The 13,348-nt window shown below is 44.7% G+C and overlaps 1 protein-coding gene across 1 annotated transcript in view; it reads left to right on the plus strand.

The window, feature by feature from the left end:
* The first annotated feature begins 1,834 nt into the window (after positions 1-1,834).
* Positions 1,835-13,348, plus strand: part of LOC120065870 (neuron navigator 2-like) — a 97,213-nt gene continuing 85,699 nt past the window's right edge. The window contains exons 1-2 of the mRNA XM_039016915.1: positions 1,835-2,003; positions 10,714-11,080. Coding sequence (XP_038872843.1) covers positions 10,761-11,080 — 320 coding nt within the window. The 5' untranslated portion in view covers positions 1,835-2,003; positions 10,714-10,760. The remainder of the gene's footprint in view (positions 2,004-10,713; positions 11,081-13,348) is intronic.

Below are 13,348 nucleotides of genomic sequence, written 5' to 3' on the forward strand. Positions count from 1 at the left end.
TCTGCGCTGGGGTAGGTGTGGCAGCGCTGGGGTAGGTGTGTCTGCGCTGGGGTAGGTGTGGCAACGCTGGGGTAGGTGTGGCAGCGCTGGGGTAGGTGTGTCTGCGCTGGGGTAGGTGTGTCTGCGCTGGGGTAGGTGTGTCTGCGCTGGGGTAGGTGTGTCTGCGCTGGGGTAGGTGTGGCAGCGCTGGGGTAGGTGTGTCTGCGCTGGGGTAGGTGTGTCAGCTACATCATTCTCTTTCTGTCATTTCTGGGCTGAAGGACATTCAAGAAAACAAGCATCTACTTACACTCTGTTCCGATCAGAATCATAATGTGTCTTGGAGAGGTTGTGGCAATCCCGGACAGGACTTATCCCGGACAGGACTTATCCCGGACAGGACTTATCCCGGACAGGACCTATCCCGGACAGGACTTATCCCGGACAGGACTTATCCCGGACAGGACTTATCCCGGACAGAACCTATCCCGGACAGGACTTATCCCAGACGGGACCTATCCCGGACAGGACTTATCCCGGACAGGTCTTATCCCGACAGGACTTATCCCAGACTGGACATATCCCGGGCAGGACTTATCAAAGTGTCAAGGAGTTGGAGCAACTAGTAAGGACTACATGGAGAGAGAAGACGTGCTTCCTCACAGAAGTGGTGAGGGTGTTGGTAAGAGTGGCAGCAGCAATGACTCCTCACCCAGCCAAGACAGGAGCAGAACCAGGCTCTCTCTGGGCAGCATTACCCTGGGAGGCTCCAGCCAGCACAACCAGCCACCCTGTCCCATCCCCAACAGACCAATCCCAGACGACACTAGACGGCATGCCAGTGAGCCAAACACCCCTGTGGTGGAGAGACCAGGAAGTGGGCATACAGAGTGCTGTGACCCTGTGACCCTGAGACAGACTGCCAGGAGGTCAGAGGTCAGAGCTGGGAGGAGAACTATGTGGAGGTGTCCAGTAAGAGGCGGAGCCGGCTGTACCAGGTGCACCTGCAGAGCAGACTTGTGTCTGGGATCGCTCAACTCAACGAGGAGATCCTCCTCACTATGCTGGACATATATGAGAAACATGACAGTAAGTGTGTGTGTGTGGGGGGGGGGGGGGGGGGCACCATTGCCCTCTGTCTGTGGTCTTCAGCTTACCTTTTAACTTCCCAGACCTCTTGGACTAGACGCGGCTTCATTCAATAGCAGAACAATATGTTTGTTAATGCTCTCAGAGCATTCAGAGCATGCTCCCTTTTTTCTGCTTGCTAAACATTTTGTCAGCTCTCTTCGTTACATTCGCAAAAGTTATACAAACCCTCCATCAAAGGGCTGCTCTTAAAGCAGAGCTGCCTGTAAGGATTTAGTGGCGTTATAAAGCGTTGGTCTAGCCCTGTGAATGGGCTCGTTTGGGCTCCCTCCAAGCCCCCCTGGAATGCCTTGACTGGGAGTGCCTTGATGGGGGGGGGGGGCAGATACATTCGAATTTGCCCTGTAAAAACCTCCACTCACCTACGGCTCATTTTAATTTGGAAAAAGGCTTTGGGTGAATTAGTGGGCTGAGCTTTTCTCCTTCCCGACACTGTCCTGTACAGCACCAGGATGGAAAACCCTGCTCTGATTGATGTGAAGGACTTTTTCAATGTTTCCTTTCCTCAAAAGCATCCAGAATTCCTATGGAGTTTTTTGTACACATGTTTTTTCTGGTTTGGGCTTTGATTGGCTACAGTACGTTATGTAACGTTAAGGACCCTTTTGTTGTGAATGGTCTGTTTCAAGTGTTAATGGCTATCTTTGCAGGAAATATGCATATTTATGAGGATGTACTTACTCACAAGCCTGTGCCATGTGTGTTGTTTGACGTGGCAGCTGTTTCAGGTGGACTGTCTCTAACAGACCCCGTCCCCTACTCCTAGGTGAAGACCCTGAGGCCAGGCGGTTGCGGACGGTGAAGGACATTGCAGATCTGAGGCAGAACCTGGAGGAGACCATGTCCAGCCTGAGGGGAACACAGATTAGCCACAGGTATGTCCTTGACCTTGCTTCTGCACCATCTCTGTGTGTGTGTGTTAGTGTGTGTGTTAGTGTGTGTGTGTGTGTGTGTGTGTGTGTGTGTGTGTGTGTGTGTGTGTGTGTGTGTGTGTGTGTGTGTGTGTGTGTGTGTGTGTGTGTGTGTGTGTGTGTGTGTGTGTGTGTGTGTGTGTGTGTGTGTGTTAATTTGTATTGCTCTGATGGAAGGAGATGTTAATTTCAGTGGTTTGGCTCAGCAATTCCCAAACATGATTATATACTTACTTTGCAAAGTGCCCTCCGCAGAGGATTCAATGTTATGGCTGTTCCTGACTTCACTATCTCAGTAATGCATCAGTGATCTAGTAACAAGGGCAAAAGAACACCAAGGTGAAATTTAAACATGACAGTCATTTTGATCGATGTGAGAAAGAAGCATTCAAAATGAGGACCATTATTTTCTGGCATGTGAACCATTTGGATTCCAGCTTGTCTACATGACAGAGTCTGCCTTGGTGTCTAAAGCCTTTAGCCTGATTGACAGTTGGACTGGTAGATCAGATGTTGATGTGGAGACATCCCTCTTTTATCTCTGGCCTGATGAATCAGATGTGTTGCCCGGTTGCCTCGTCCTGAGCCCAGCCATGAAATCAGCTTGGAGGGGTTGAGTGGACCCCTGTGGTCAGCCAGCACGAGGTTAAAAGTTGCTTTTGTCTCCGAAGTCGATAAAAGGGGAGAAAAAACATGAAGAGCACTCCTGGTGGGCTATTCTACAATGCCCAACAGATTTCTACTCTCTTTAGCGTCATATGGGAGTGAAAATTAAATTTTTATTTATTTATTTTTTAAATTTTATCCCCTTTTCTCCCCAATTTTCGTGGTATCCAATCGCTAGTAATTTCAGTCAGAACAACATTTTTAATTGTAAATAAGTTTCCCTCTAAAGTGCATGTAAATGAGTTAGCTTTTCATGCTGGACTGGCTCATCTCTTAGACTATTTATCTTGCATGATAAGTACTCTCCATCCCTTACATCTATTGTTTAGCACGTTGAATGTGGTGCTATGTAGTTCAGTGTTCTGATCTGTAGTTTGTTGTCTCAGTGAGAGGGAGTGTAGTTCAGTGTTCTGATCTGTAGTTTGTTGTCTCAGTGAGAGGGAGTGTAGTTCAGCGTTCTGATCTGGAGTTTGTTGTCTCAGTGAGAGTTCAGTGTTCTGATCTGTAGTTTGTTGTCTCAGTGAGAGGGAGTGTAGTTCAGTGTTCTGATCTGGAGTTTGTTGTCTCAGTGAGAGGGAGTGTAGTTCAGTGTTCTGATCTGTAGTTTGTTGTCTCAGTGAGAGGGAGTGTAGTTCAGTGTTCTGATCTGGAGTTTGTTGTCTCAGTGAGAGGGAGTGTAGTTCAGTATTCTGATCTGTAGTTTGTTGTCTCAGTGAGAGGGAGTGTAGTTCAGCGTTCTGATCTGTAGTTTGTTGTCTCAGTGAGAGGGAGTGTAGTTCAGTGTTCTGATCTGTAGTTTGTTGTCTCAGTGAGAGGGAGTGTAGTTCAGTATTCTGATCTGTAGTTTGTTGTCTCAGTGAGAGGGAGTGTAGTTCAGTATTCTGATCTGTAGTTTGTTGTCTCAGTGAGAGGGAGTGTAGTTCAGTGTTCTGATCTGTAGTTTGTTGTCTCAGTGAGAGGGAGTGTAGTTCAGTGTTCTGATCTGTAGTTTGTTGTCTCAGTGAGAGGGAGTGTAGTTCAGTGTTCTGATCTGTAGTTTGTTGTCTCAGTGAGAGGGAGTGTAGTTCAGCGTTCTGATCTGGAGTTTGTTGTCTCAGTGAGAGTTCAGTGTTCTGATCTGTAGTTTGTTGTCTCAGTGAGAGGGAGTGTAGTTCAGTGTTCTGATCTGTAGTTTGTTGTCTCAGTGAGAGGGAGTGTAGTTCAGTGTTCTGATCTGTAGTTTGTTGTCTCAGTGAGAGGGAGTGTAGTTCAGTGTTCTGATCTGTAGTTTGTTGTCTCAGTGAGAGGGAGTGTAGTTCAGTATTCTGATCTGTAGTTTGTTGTCTCAGTGAGAGGGAGTGTAGTTCAGCGTTCTGATCTGTAGTTTGTTGTCTCAGTGAGAGGGAGTGTAGTTCAGTGTTCTGATCTGTAGTTTGTTGTCTCAGTGAGAGGGAGTGTAGTTCAGTATTCTGATCTGTAGTTTGTTGTCTCAGTGAGAGGGAGTGTAGTTCAGTATTCTGATCTGTAGTTTGTTGTCTCAGTGAGAGGGAGTGTAGTTCAGTGTTCTGATCTGTAGTTTGTTGTCTCAGTGAGAGGGAGTGTAGTTCAGTGTTCTGATCTGTAGTTTGTTGTCTCAGTGAGAGGGAGTGTAGTTCAGTGTTCTGATCTGTAGTTTGTTGTCTCAGTGAGAGGGAGTGTAGTTCAGTGTTCTGATCTGGAGTTTGTTGTCTCAGTGAGAGTTCAGTGTTCTGATCTGTAGTTTGTTGTCTCAGTGAGAGTTCAGTGTTCTGATCTGTAGTTTGTTGTCTCAGTGAGAGGGAGTGTAGTTCAGTGTTCTGATCTGTAGTTTGTTGTCTCAGTGAGAGGGAGTGTAGTTCAGTGTTCTGATCTGTAGTTTGTTGTCTCAGTGAGAGGGAGTGTAGTTCAGTGTTCTGATCTGTAGTTTGTTGTCTCAGTGAGAGGGAGTGTAGTTCAGTGTTCTGATCTGTAGTTTGTTGTCTCAGTGAGAGGGAGTGTAGTTCAGTGTTCTGATCTGTAGTTTGTTGTCTCAGTGAGAGGGAGTGTAGTTCAGTGTTCTGATCTGTAGTTTGTTGTCTCAGTGAGAGGGAGTGTAGTTCAGTATTCTGATCTGTAGTTTGTTGTCTCAGTGAGAGGGAGTGTAGTTCAGCGTTCTGATCTGTAGTTTGTTGTCTCAGTGAGAGGGAGTGTAGTTCAGTGTTCTGATCTGTAGTTTGTTGTCTCAGTGAGAGGGAGTGTAGTTCAGTGTTCTGATCTGTAGTTTGTTGTCTCAGTGAGAGTTCAGTGTTCTGATCTGTAGTTTGTTGTCTCAGTGAGAGGGAGTGTAGTTCAGCATTCTGATCTGTAGTTTGTTGTCTCAGTGAGAGTTCAGTGTTCTGATCTGTTATTTGTTGTCTCAGTGAGAGGGAGTGTAGTTCAGTGTTCTGATCTGTAGTTTGTTGTCTCAGTGAGAGTTCAGTGTTCTGATCTGTAGTTTGTTGTCTCAGTGAGAGTTCAGTGTTCTGATCTGTAGTTTGTTGTCTCAGTGAGAGTTCAGTGTTCTGATCTGTAGTTTGTTGTCTCAGTGAGAGGGAGTGTAGTTCAGTGTTCTGATCTGTAGTTTGTTGTCTCAGTGAGAGGGAGTGTAGTTCAGTGTTCTGATCTGTAGTTTGTTATCTCAGTGAGAGGGAGTGTAGTTCAGTATTCTGATCTGTAGTTTGTTGTCGCAGTGAGAGTTCAGTGTTCTGATCTGTAGTTTGTTGTCTCAGTGAGAGGGAGTGTAGTTCAGCATTCTGATCTGTAGTTTGTTGTCTCAGTGAGAGTTCAGTGTTCTGATCTGTAGTTTGTTGTCTCAGTGAGAGTTCAGTGTTCTGATCTGTAGTTTGTTGTCTCAGTGAGAGGGAGTGTAGTTCAGTGTTCTGATCTGTAGTTTGTTGTCTCAGTGAGAGGGAGTGTAGTTCAGTGTTCTGATCTGTAGTTTGTTGTCTCAGTGAGAGGGAGTGTAGTTCAGTGTTCTGATCTGTAGTTTGTTGTCTCAGTGAGAGGGAGTGTAGTTCAGCGTTCTGATCTGGAGTTTGTTGTCTCAGTGAGAGTTCAGTGTTCTGATCTGTAGTTTGTTGTCTCAGTGAGAGGGAGTGTAGTTCAGTGTTCTGATCTGTAGTTTGTTGTCTCAGTGAGAGGGAGTGTAGTTCAGTGTTCTGATCTGTAGTTTGTTGTCTCAGTGAGAGGGAGTGTAGTTCAGTGTTCTGATCTGTAGTTTGTTGTCTCAGTGAGAGGGAGTGTAGTTCAGTATTCTGATCTGTAGTTTGTTGTCTCAGTGAGAGGGAGTGTAGTTCAGCGTTCTGATCTGTAGTTTGTTGTCTCAGTGAGAGGGAGTGTAGTTCAGTGTTCTGATCTGTAGTTTGTTGTCTCAGTGAGAGGGAGTGTAGTTCAGTATTCTGATCTGTAGTTTGTTGTCTCAGTGAGAGGGAGTGTAGTTCAGTATTCTGATCTGTAGTTTGTTGTCTCAGTGAGAGGGAGTGTAGTTCAGTGTTCTGATCTGTAGTTTGTTGTCTCAGTGAGAGGGAGTGTAGTTCAGTGTTCTGATCTGTAGTTTGTTGTCTCAGTGAGAGGGAGTGTAGTTCAGTGTTCTGATCTGTAGTTTGTTGTCTCAGTGAGAGGGAGTGTAGTTCAGTGTTCTGATCTGGAGTTTGTTGTCTCAGTGAGAGTTCAGTGTTCTGATCTGTAGTTTGTTGTCTCAGTGAGAGTTCAGTGTTCTGATCTGTAGTTTGTTGTCTCAGTGAGAGGGAGTGTAGTTCAGTGTTCTGATCTGTAGTTTGTTGTCTCAGTGAGAGGGAGTGTAGTTCAGTGTTCTGATCTGTAGTTTGTTGTCTCAGTGAGAGGGAGTGTAGTTCAGTGTTCTGATCTGTAGTTTGTTGTCTCAGTGAGAGGGAGTGTAGTTCAGTGTTCTGATCTGTAGTTTGTTGTCTCAGTGAGAGGGAGTGTAGTTCAGTGTTCTGATCTGTAGTTTGTTGTCTCAGTGAGAGGGAGTGTAGTTCAGTGTTCTGATCTGTAGTTTGTTGTCTCAGTGAGAGGGAGTGTAGTTCAGTATTCTGATCTGTAGTTTGTTGTCTCAGTGAGAGGGAGTGTAGTTCAGCGTTCTGATCTGTAGTTTGTTGTCTCAGTGAGAGGGAGTGTAGTTCAGTGTTCTGATCTGTAGTTTGTTGTCTCAGTGAGAGGGAGTGTAGTTCAGTGTTCTGATCTGTAGTTTGTTGTCTCAGTGAGAGTTCAGTGTTCTGATCTGTAGTTTGTTGTCTCAGTGAGAGGGAGTGTAGTTCAGCATTCTGATCTGTAGTTTGTTGTCTCAGTGAGAGTTCAGTGTTCTGATCTGTTATTTGTTGTCTCAGTGAGAGGGAGTGTAGTTCAGTGTTCTGATCTGTAGTTTGTTGTCTCAGTGAGAGTTCAGTGTTCTGATCTGTAGTTTGTTGTCTCAGTGAGAGTTCAGTGTTCTGATCTGTAGTTTGTTGTCTCAGTGAGAGTTCAGTGTTCTGATCTGTAGTTTGTTGTCTCAGTGAGAGGGAGTGTAGTTCAGTGTTCTGATCTGTAGTTTGTTGTCTCAGTGAGAGGGAGTGTAGTTCAGTGTTCTGATCTGTAGTTTGTTATCTCAGTGAGAGGGAGTGTAGTTCAGTATTCTGATCTGTAGTTTGTTGTCGCAGTGAGAGTTCAGTGTTCTGATCTGTAGTTTGTTGTCTCAGTGAGAGGGAGTGTAGTTCAGCATTCTGATCTGTAGTTTGTTGTCTCAGTGAGAGTTCAGTGTTCTGATCTGTAGTTTGTTGTCTCAGTGAGAGTTCAGTGTTCTGATCTGTAGTTTGTTGTCTCAGTGAGAGTTCAGTGTTCCGATCTGTTGTTTGTTGTCTCAGTGAGAGGGAGTGTAGTTCAGTGTTCTGATCTGTAGTTTGTTGTCTCAGTGAGAGTTCAGTGTTCTGATCTGTAGTTTGTTGTCTCAGTGAGAGTTCAGTGTTCTGATCTGTAGTTTGTTGTCTCAGTGAGAGTTCAGTGTTCTGATCTGTAGTTTGTTGTCTCAGTGAGAGGGAGTGTAGTTCAGTGTTCTGATCTGTAGTTTGTTGTCTCAGTGAGAGGGAGTGTAGTTCAGTGTTCTGATCTGTAGTTTGTTGTCTCAGTGAGAGGGAGTGTAGTTCAGTGTTCTGATCTGTAGTTTGTTGTCTCAGTGAGAGGGAGTGTAGTTCAGTATTCTGATCTGTAGTTTGTTGTCTCAGTGAGAGGGAGTGTAGTTCAGTATTCTGATCTGTAGTTTGTTGTCTCAGTGAGAGGGAGTGTAGTTCAGTGTTCTGATCTGTAGTTTGTTGTCTCAGTGAGAGGGAGTGTAGTTCAGTGTTCTGATCTGTAGTTTGTTGTCTCAGTGAGAGGGAGTGTAGTTCAGTGTTCTGATCTGTAGTTTGTTGTCTCAGTGAGAGGGAGTGTAGTTCAGTGTTCTGATCTGGAGTTTGTTGTCTCAGTGAGAGGGAGTGTAGTTCAGTATTCTGATCTGGAGTTTGTTGTCTCAGTGAGAGGGAGTGTAGTTCAGCGTTCTGATCTGTAGTTTGTTGTCTCAGTGAGAGGGAGTGTAGTTCAGTGTTCTGATCTGTAGTTTGTTGTCTCAGTGAGAGGGAGTGTAGTTCAGTATTCTGATCTGTAGTTTGTTGTCTCAGTGAGAGGGAGTGTAGTTCAGTATTCTGATCTGTAGTTTGTTGTCTCAGTGAGAGGGAGTGTAGTTCAGTGTTCTGATCTGTAGTTTGTTGTCTCCGTGAGAGGGAGTGTAGTTCAGTGTTCTGATCTGTAGTTTGTTGTCTCAGTGAGAGGGAGTGTAGTTCAGTGTTCTGATCTGTAGTTTGTTGTCTCAGTGAGAGGGAGTGTAGTTCAGTGTTCTGATCTGTAGTTTGTTGTCTCAGTGAGAGTTCAGTGTTCTGATCTGTAGTTTGTTGTCTCAGTGAGAGTTCAGTGTTCTGATCTGTAGTTTGTTGTCTCAGTGAGAGGGAGTGTAGTTCAGTGTTCTGATCTGTAGTTTGTTGTCTCAGTGAGAGGGAGTGTAGTTCAGTGTTCTGATCTGTAGTTTGTTGTCTCAGTGAGAGGGAGTGTAGTTCAGTGTTCTGATCTGTAGTTTGTTGTCTCAGTGAGAGGGAGTGTAGTTCAGTGTTCTGATCTGTAGTTTGTTGTCTCAGTGAGAGGGAGTGTAGTTCAGTGTTCTGATCTGGAGTTTGTTGTCTCAGTGAGAGGGAGTGTAGTTCAGTGTTCTGATCTGTAGTTTGTTGTCTCAGTGAGAGGGAGTGTAGTTCAGTGTTCTGATCTGTAGTTTGTTGTCTCAGTGAGAGGGAGTGTAGTTCAGTGTTCTGATCTGTAGTTTGTTGTCTCAGTGAGAGTTCAGTGTTCTGATCTGTAGTTTGTTGTCTCAGTGAGAGGGAGTGTAGTTCAGTGTTCTGATCTGTAGTTTGTTGTCTCAGTGAGAGGGAGTGTAGTTCAGTATTCTGATCTGTAGTTTGTTGTCTCAGTGAGAGTTCAGTGTTCTGATCTGTAGTTTGTTGTCTCAGTGAGAGGGAGTGTAGTTCAGCATTCTGATCTGTAGTTTGTTGTCTCAGTGAGAGTTCAGTGTTCTGATCTGTAGTTTGTTGTCTCAGTGAGAGTTCAGTGTTCTGATCTGTAGTTTGTTGTCTCAGTGAGAGTTCAGTGTTCTGATCTGTTGTTTGTTGTCTCAGTGAGAGTTCAGTGTTCTGATCTGTAGTTTGTTGTCTCAGTGAGAGTTCAGTGTTCTGATCTGTAGTTTGTTGTCTCAGTGAGAGTTCAGTGTTCTGATCTGTAGTTTGTTGTCTCAGTGAGAGGGAGTGTAGTTCAGTGTTCTGATCTGTAGTTTGTTGTCTCAGTGAGAGGGAGTGTAGTTCAGTGTTCTGATCTGTAGTTTGTTGTCTCAGTGAGAGGGAGTGTAGTTCAGTGTTCTGATCTGTAGTTTGTTGTCTCAGTGAGAGTTCAGTGTTCTGATCTGTAGTTTGTTGTCTCAGTGAGAGTTCAGTGTTCTGATCTGTAGTTTGTTGTCTCAGTGAGAGTTCAGTGTTCTGATCTGTAGTTTGTTGTCTCAGTGAGAGGGAGTGTAGTTCAGTGTTCTGATCTGTAGTTTGTTGTCTCAGTGAGAGGGAGTGTAGTTCAGTGTTCTGATCTGTAGTTTGTTATCTCAGTGAGAGGGAGTGTAGTTCAGTATTCTGATCTGTAGTTTGTTGTCTCAGTGAGAGTTCAGTGTTCTGATCTGTAGTTTGTTGTCTCAGTGAGAGGGAGTGTAGTTCAGCATTCTGATCTGTAGTTTGTTGTCCCAGTGAGAGTTCAGTGTTCTGATCTGTAGTTTGTTGTCTCAGTGAGAGTTCAGTGTTCTGATCTGTAGTTTGTTGTCTCAGTGAGAGTTCAGTGTTCTGATCTGTTGTTTGTTGTCTCAGTGAGAGGGAGTGTAGTTCAGTGTTCTGATCTGTAGTTTGTTGTCTCAGTGAGAGTTCAGTGTTCTGATCTGTAGTTTGTTGTCTCAGTGAGAGTTCAGTGTTCTGATCTGTAGTTTGTTGTCTCAGTGAGAGTTCAGTGTTCTGATCTGTAGTTTGTTGTCTCAGTGAGAGGGAGTGTAGTTCAGTGTTCTGATCTGTAGTTTGTTGTCTCAGTGAGAGGGAGTGTAGTTCAGTGTTCTGATCTGTAGTTTGTTGTCTCAGTGAGAGGGAGTGTAGTTCAGTGTTCTGATCTGTTGTTTGTTGTCTCAGTGAGAGTTCAGTGTTCTGATCTGTAGTTTGTTGTCTCAGTGAGAGGGAGTGTAGTTCAGTGTTCTGATCTGTAGTTTGTTGTCTCAGTGAGAGGGAGTGTAGTTCAGTGTTCTGATCTGTAGTTTGTTGTCTCAGTGAGAGTTCAGTGTTCTGATCTGTAGTTTGTTGTCTCAGTGAGATGGAGTGGTGACTCCTGACGCACCCCACCCTTCCTCGCCCCCCTCTCTCTCACCGTCTCTCTCCCTCTCTCTCTCTCCCCAACACCCTAGAGACCACCTTTGACAGCAGTGTCACCACTGAGATCAGCGGGAGAGGCATGCTCAACCTGTCCCCCCGCCCCAACCCAGCGCTGCCCTGGCGACTGTGCCCCTCCAGCCCACGTCTGCAGGCAGGCGACGCCCCCTCTGTGGGGAATGGGTACGCAGTGGTGATGCGGGGCAGCTCCAGTGGCATGGTGAGCCCAGAGGATGGGCGCTACCTCCGCAGCAGGCAGACACCAGGACAGGAGAGTAACACTGTGTGTGACCTGTCAGACAAGATGGAAGAGCTGGAGGGCGTTGCCATAGAGACCACAGGGTACATGAGCGATGGGGACGTGCTAGGGAAGAACATCCACATGGACAAAGTCACCAGTGGGTGAGTGCACACAGCATGGCCTATATTACCGTTAAGACAGGAGCTGCATCTAACCCAGAGCGCACAAAATTAAAAAACATCTTCACTGATTTGTTAGTCAAGGGAGACTACTTATGATATGATAGACATATAAGTGAACTCTTCATCCTTTAGCATTTGTACTTTTGTCTATTCAACTGTCAAAGGGAACCAGGAGAAAGCAGTAGGCCTAACCCTGCTTTGAATGGACTACTACACCACAGGGATGTGAATGTCTCACTTTTCACTTTTCTTGCCAATAGATGGCAATGTTTCAGTGTCTGGCAGTGCTCTCTGCTAATGTCTCTCATTTGTCAGTAGTAGCTTAGAGAAAACTCCTGAATCTGTGACAGACAGCAACAGATGGGAGATCACTCGAGATATCAGACATCATCTTTCATTTGGAACATAGCTTGATAACATGCTGTCTTATTTGGAAAGCTGTAAAAGAAATGAGTGGAAGTTAGCAGGGTTCTTATAGACTGAAATCTATTTTTAAATGTGCTTTCACATGCATCATTATTCTGATCATATATCTCTCTTGACACATCCAACCAGACACCCTTATAATATAATCATAAATGCCTACTAACAAAGCAGACAATATTTATTTGCTATCCTGCTTTTTCTGTACATTGCTACCTTGTGAAAAGTAGTAACTGTTTCAGGCAGTATACATACAATGTGTACATGAACCACTAGCCTAGGCTATACTGTCAGGCGTCATTGTCTTGGCTGTGGGTACAACCTTGACATTGAAGCAAAGATACATGGGAATAAGGCAACACAGTACTATTTTCCAGTCATAAATCCTTACGCCTCGATCACACCGACAGCGTCAATGGTACGCAGCATCATCTGGATATGTGTGCAACAAAAGTTTAACATTCCTTCTGCTACCATTTCTGTCAAGCAGGCTACACATACAGTTTGACGCATACGTTCGATAAATCCAACGTATATACCACACAGAACGCACTGCAACTGCCTCTGCAACACAATGCTGCAGGGCAAACGCAGCGTTCCATTGGAAATGAATGTTCTTCTGGTGTACTAAAATACAATGACGCTGTCAGTGTGCTTATGGAGTTTCACAGAGAGCCTACTTGTTTGTTTACCAAAGAGGGACATCCCAGATTCCCAGTATGAGGTTGGATAGACATGGATTCTTCACAGTTTCTTTCTCGTGGGATTCTGATTGGACTGTGTGTCGATGGGCATGCTTGTTCAGATCAGGCTGAAGTTGAAGAGAGTTTGATTTAAAAATAACCTGGCCTTTGTGCCCTAGAGAGAAAGCAGGTCATGGGAAATATTCTCCTCAGCATTGAGATGACACGAGACAGTGAAAGCTCTCATCATTTACAAAAGTCTCTTCTATTCATATACAACATGCACTCCTAGAGAAAGAAGTCTGGTCCAAGGCTGATTGTAGTCTTCTCCTTTACTGGGCCTCAGAGATTCTGTGGTAACACACCCGTGAACACTCACACAGTCAACCAGAGGTTAAGGCGAGACTTATTCCAACATTTCTCCACAGAGGTGAATCATGTGACACAGAGCCAACTGCAGGTCAGGATACGTCTGTTGATGATGTGATCACATATGATGTGTGTTTCATCTCACTAGAATTGGAGCAAATAAGATGTTTATTTTGCCATCATATCAACTGAAATCAAATTGTATTTGTCACTTGCGCCAAATACAACAGCCTTACAGTGAAATGCTTACTTACAAACTTACTTACTTACTTAACCAAGGGCTTTTTTTTTTTAAGAAAAAAATAAAAGTTTTGAAAATATTTACTAAATAAACAAAAGTAAAAAATAAAAGAGCAACTATAAAATAACAATAACGAGGCTATATCCAGGGGGTACCGGTACTGAGTCAATGTGTGGGGTACAGGTTAGTCAAGGTGTAACGAGTGCGCTGAGAGTCAGGAAGACAGTTCAGAGAGTGAATACATTTAATGAATAAATGAACAAAACACAAACAGCGCACCGACATGAAACAGAAACAGAAACAATGACGACTCGGGAAGAAAACAAAGGGAGTGACATACAGGGCAGGTAATCAAGGAGGTGATGGAGTCCAGGTGAGTGTCATTATGCGCCTAACGCTGGTGACAGGTGTGCGCCCTAACGAGCAGCCTGGTGACCTAGAGGCTGGAGAGGGAGCACACGTGACACAAGGTAATTGAGGTAATATGTCATTGTAGGTAGGGGTAAAATGACTATGCATAGATAATAAACA

This window comes from Salvelinus namaycush, chromosome 21, assembly GCF_016432855.1.
Source record: "Salvelinus namaycush isolate Seneca chromosome 21, SaNama_1.0, whole genome shotgun sequence".
NCBI classification, from domain to species: domain Eukaryota; kingdom Metazoa; phylum Chordata; class Actinopteri; order Salmoniformes; family Salmonidae; genus Salvelinus; species Salvelinus namaycush.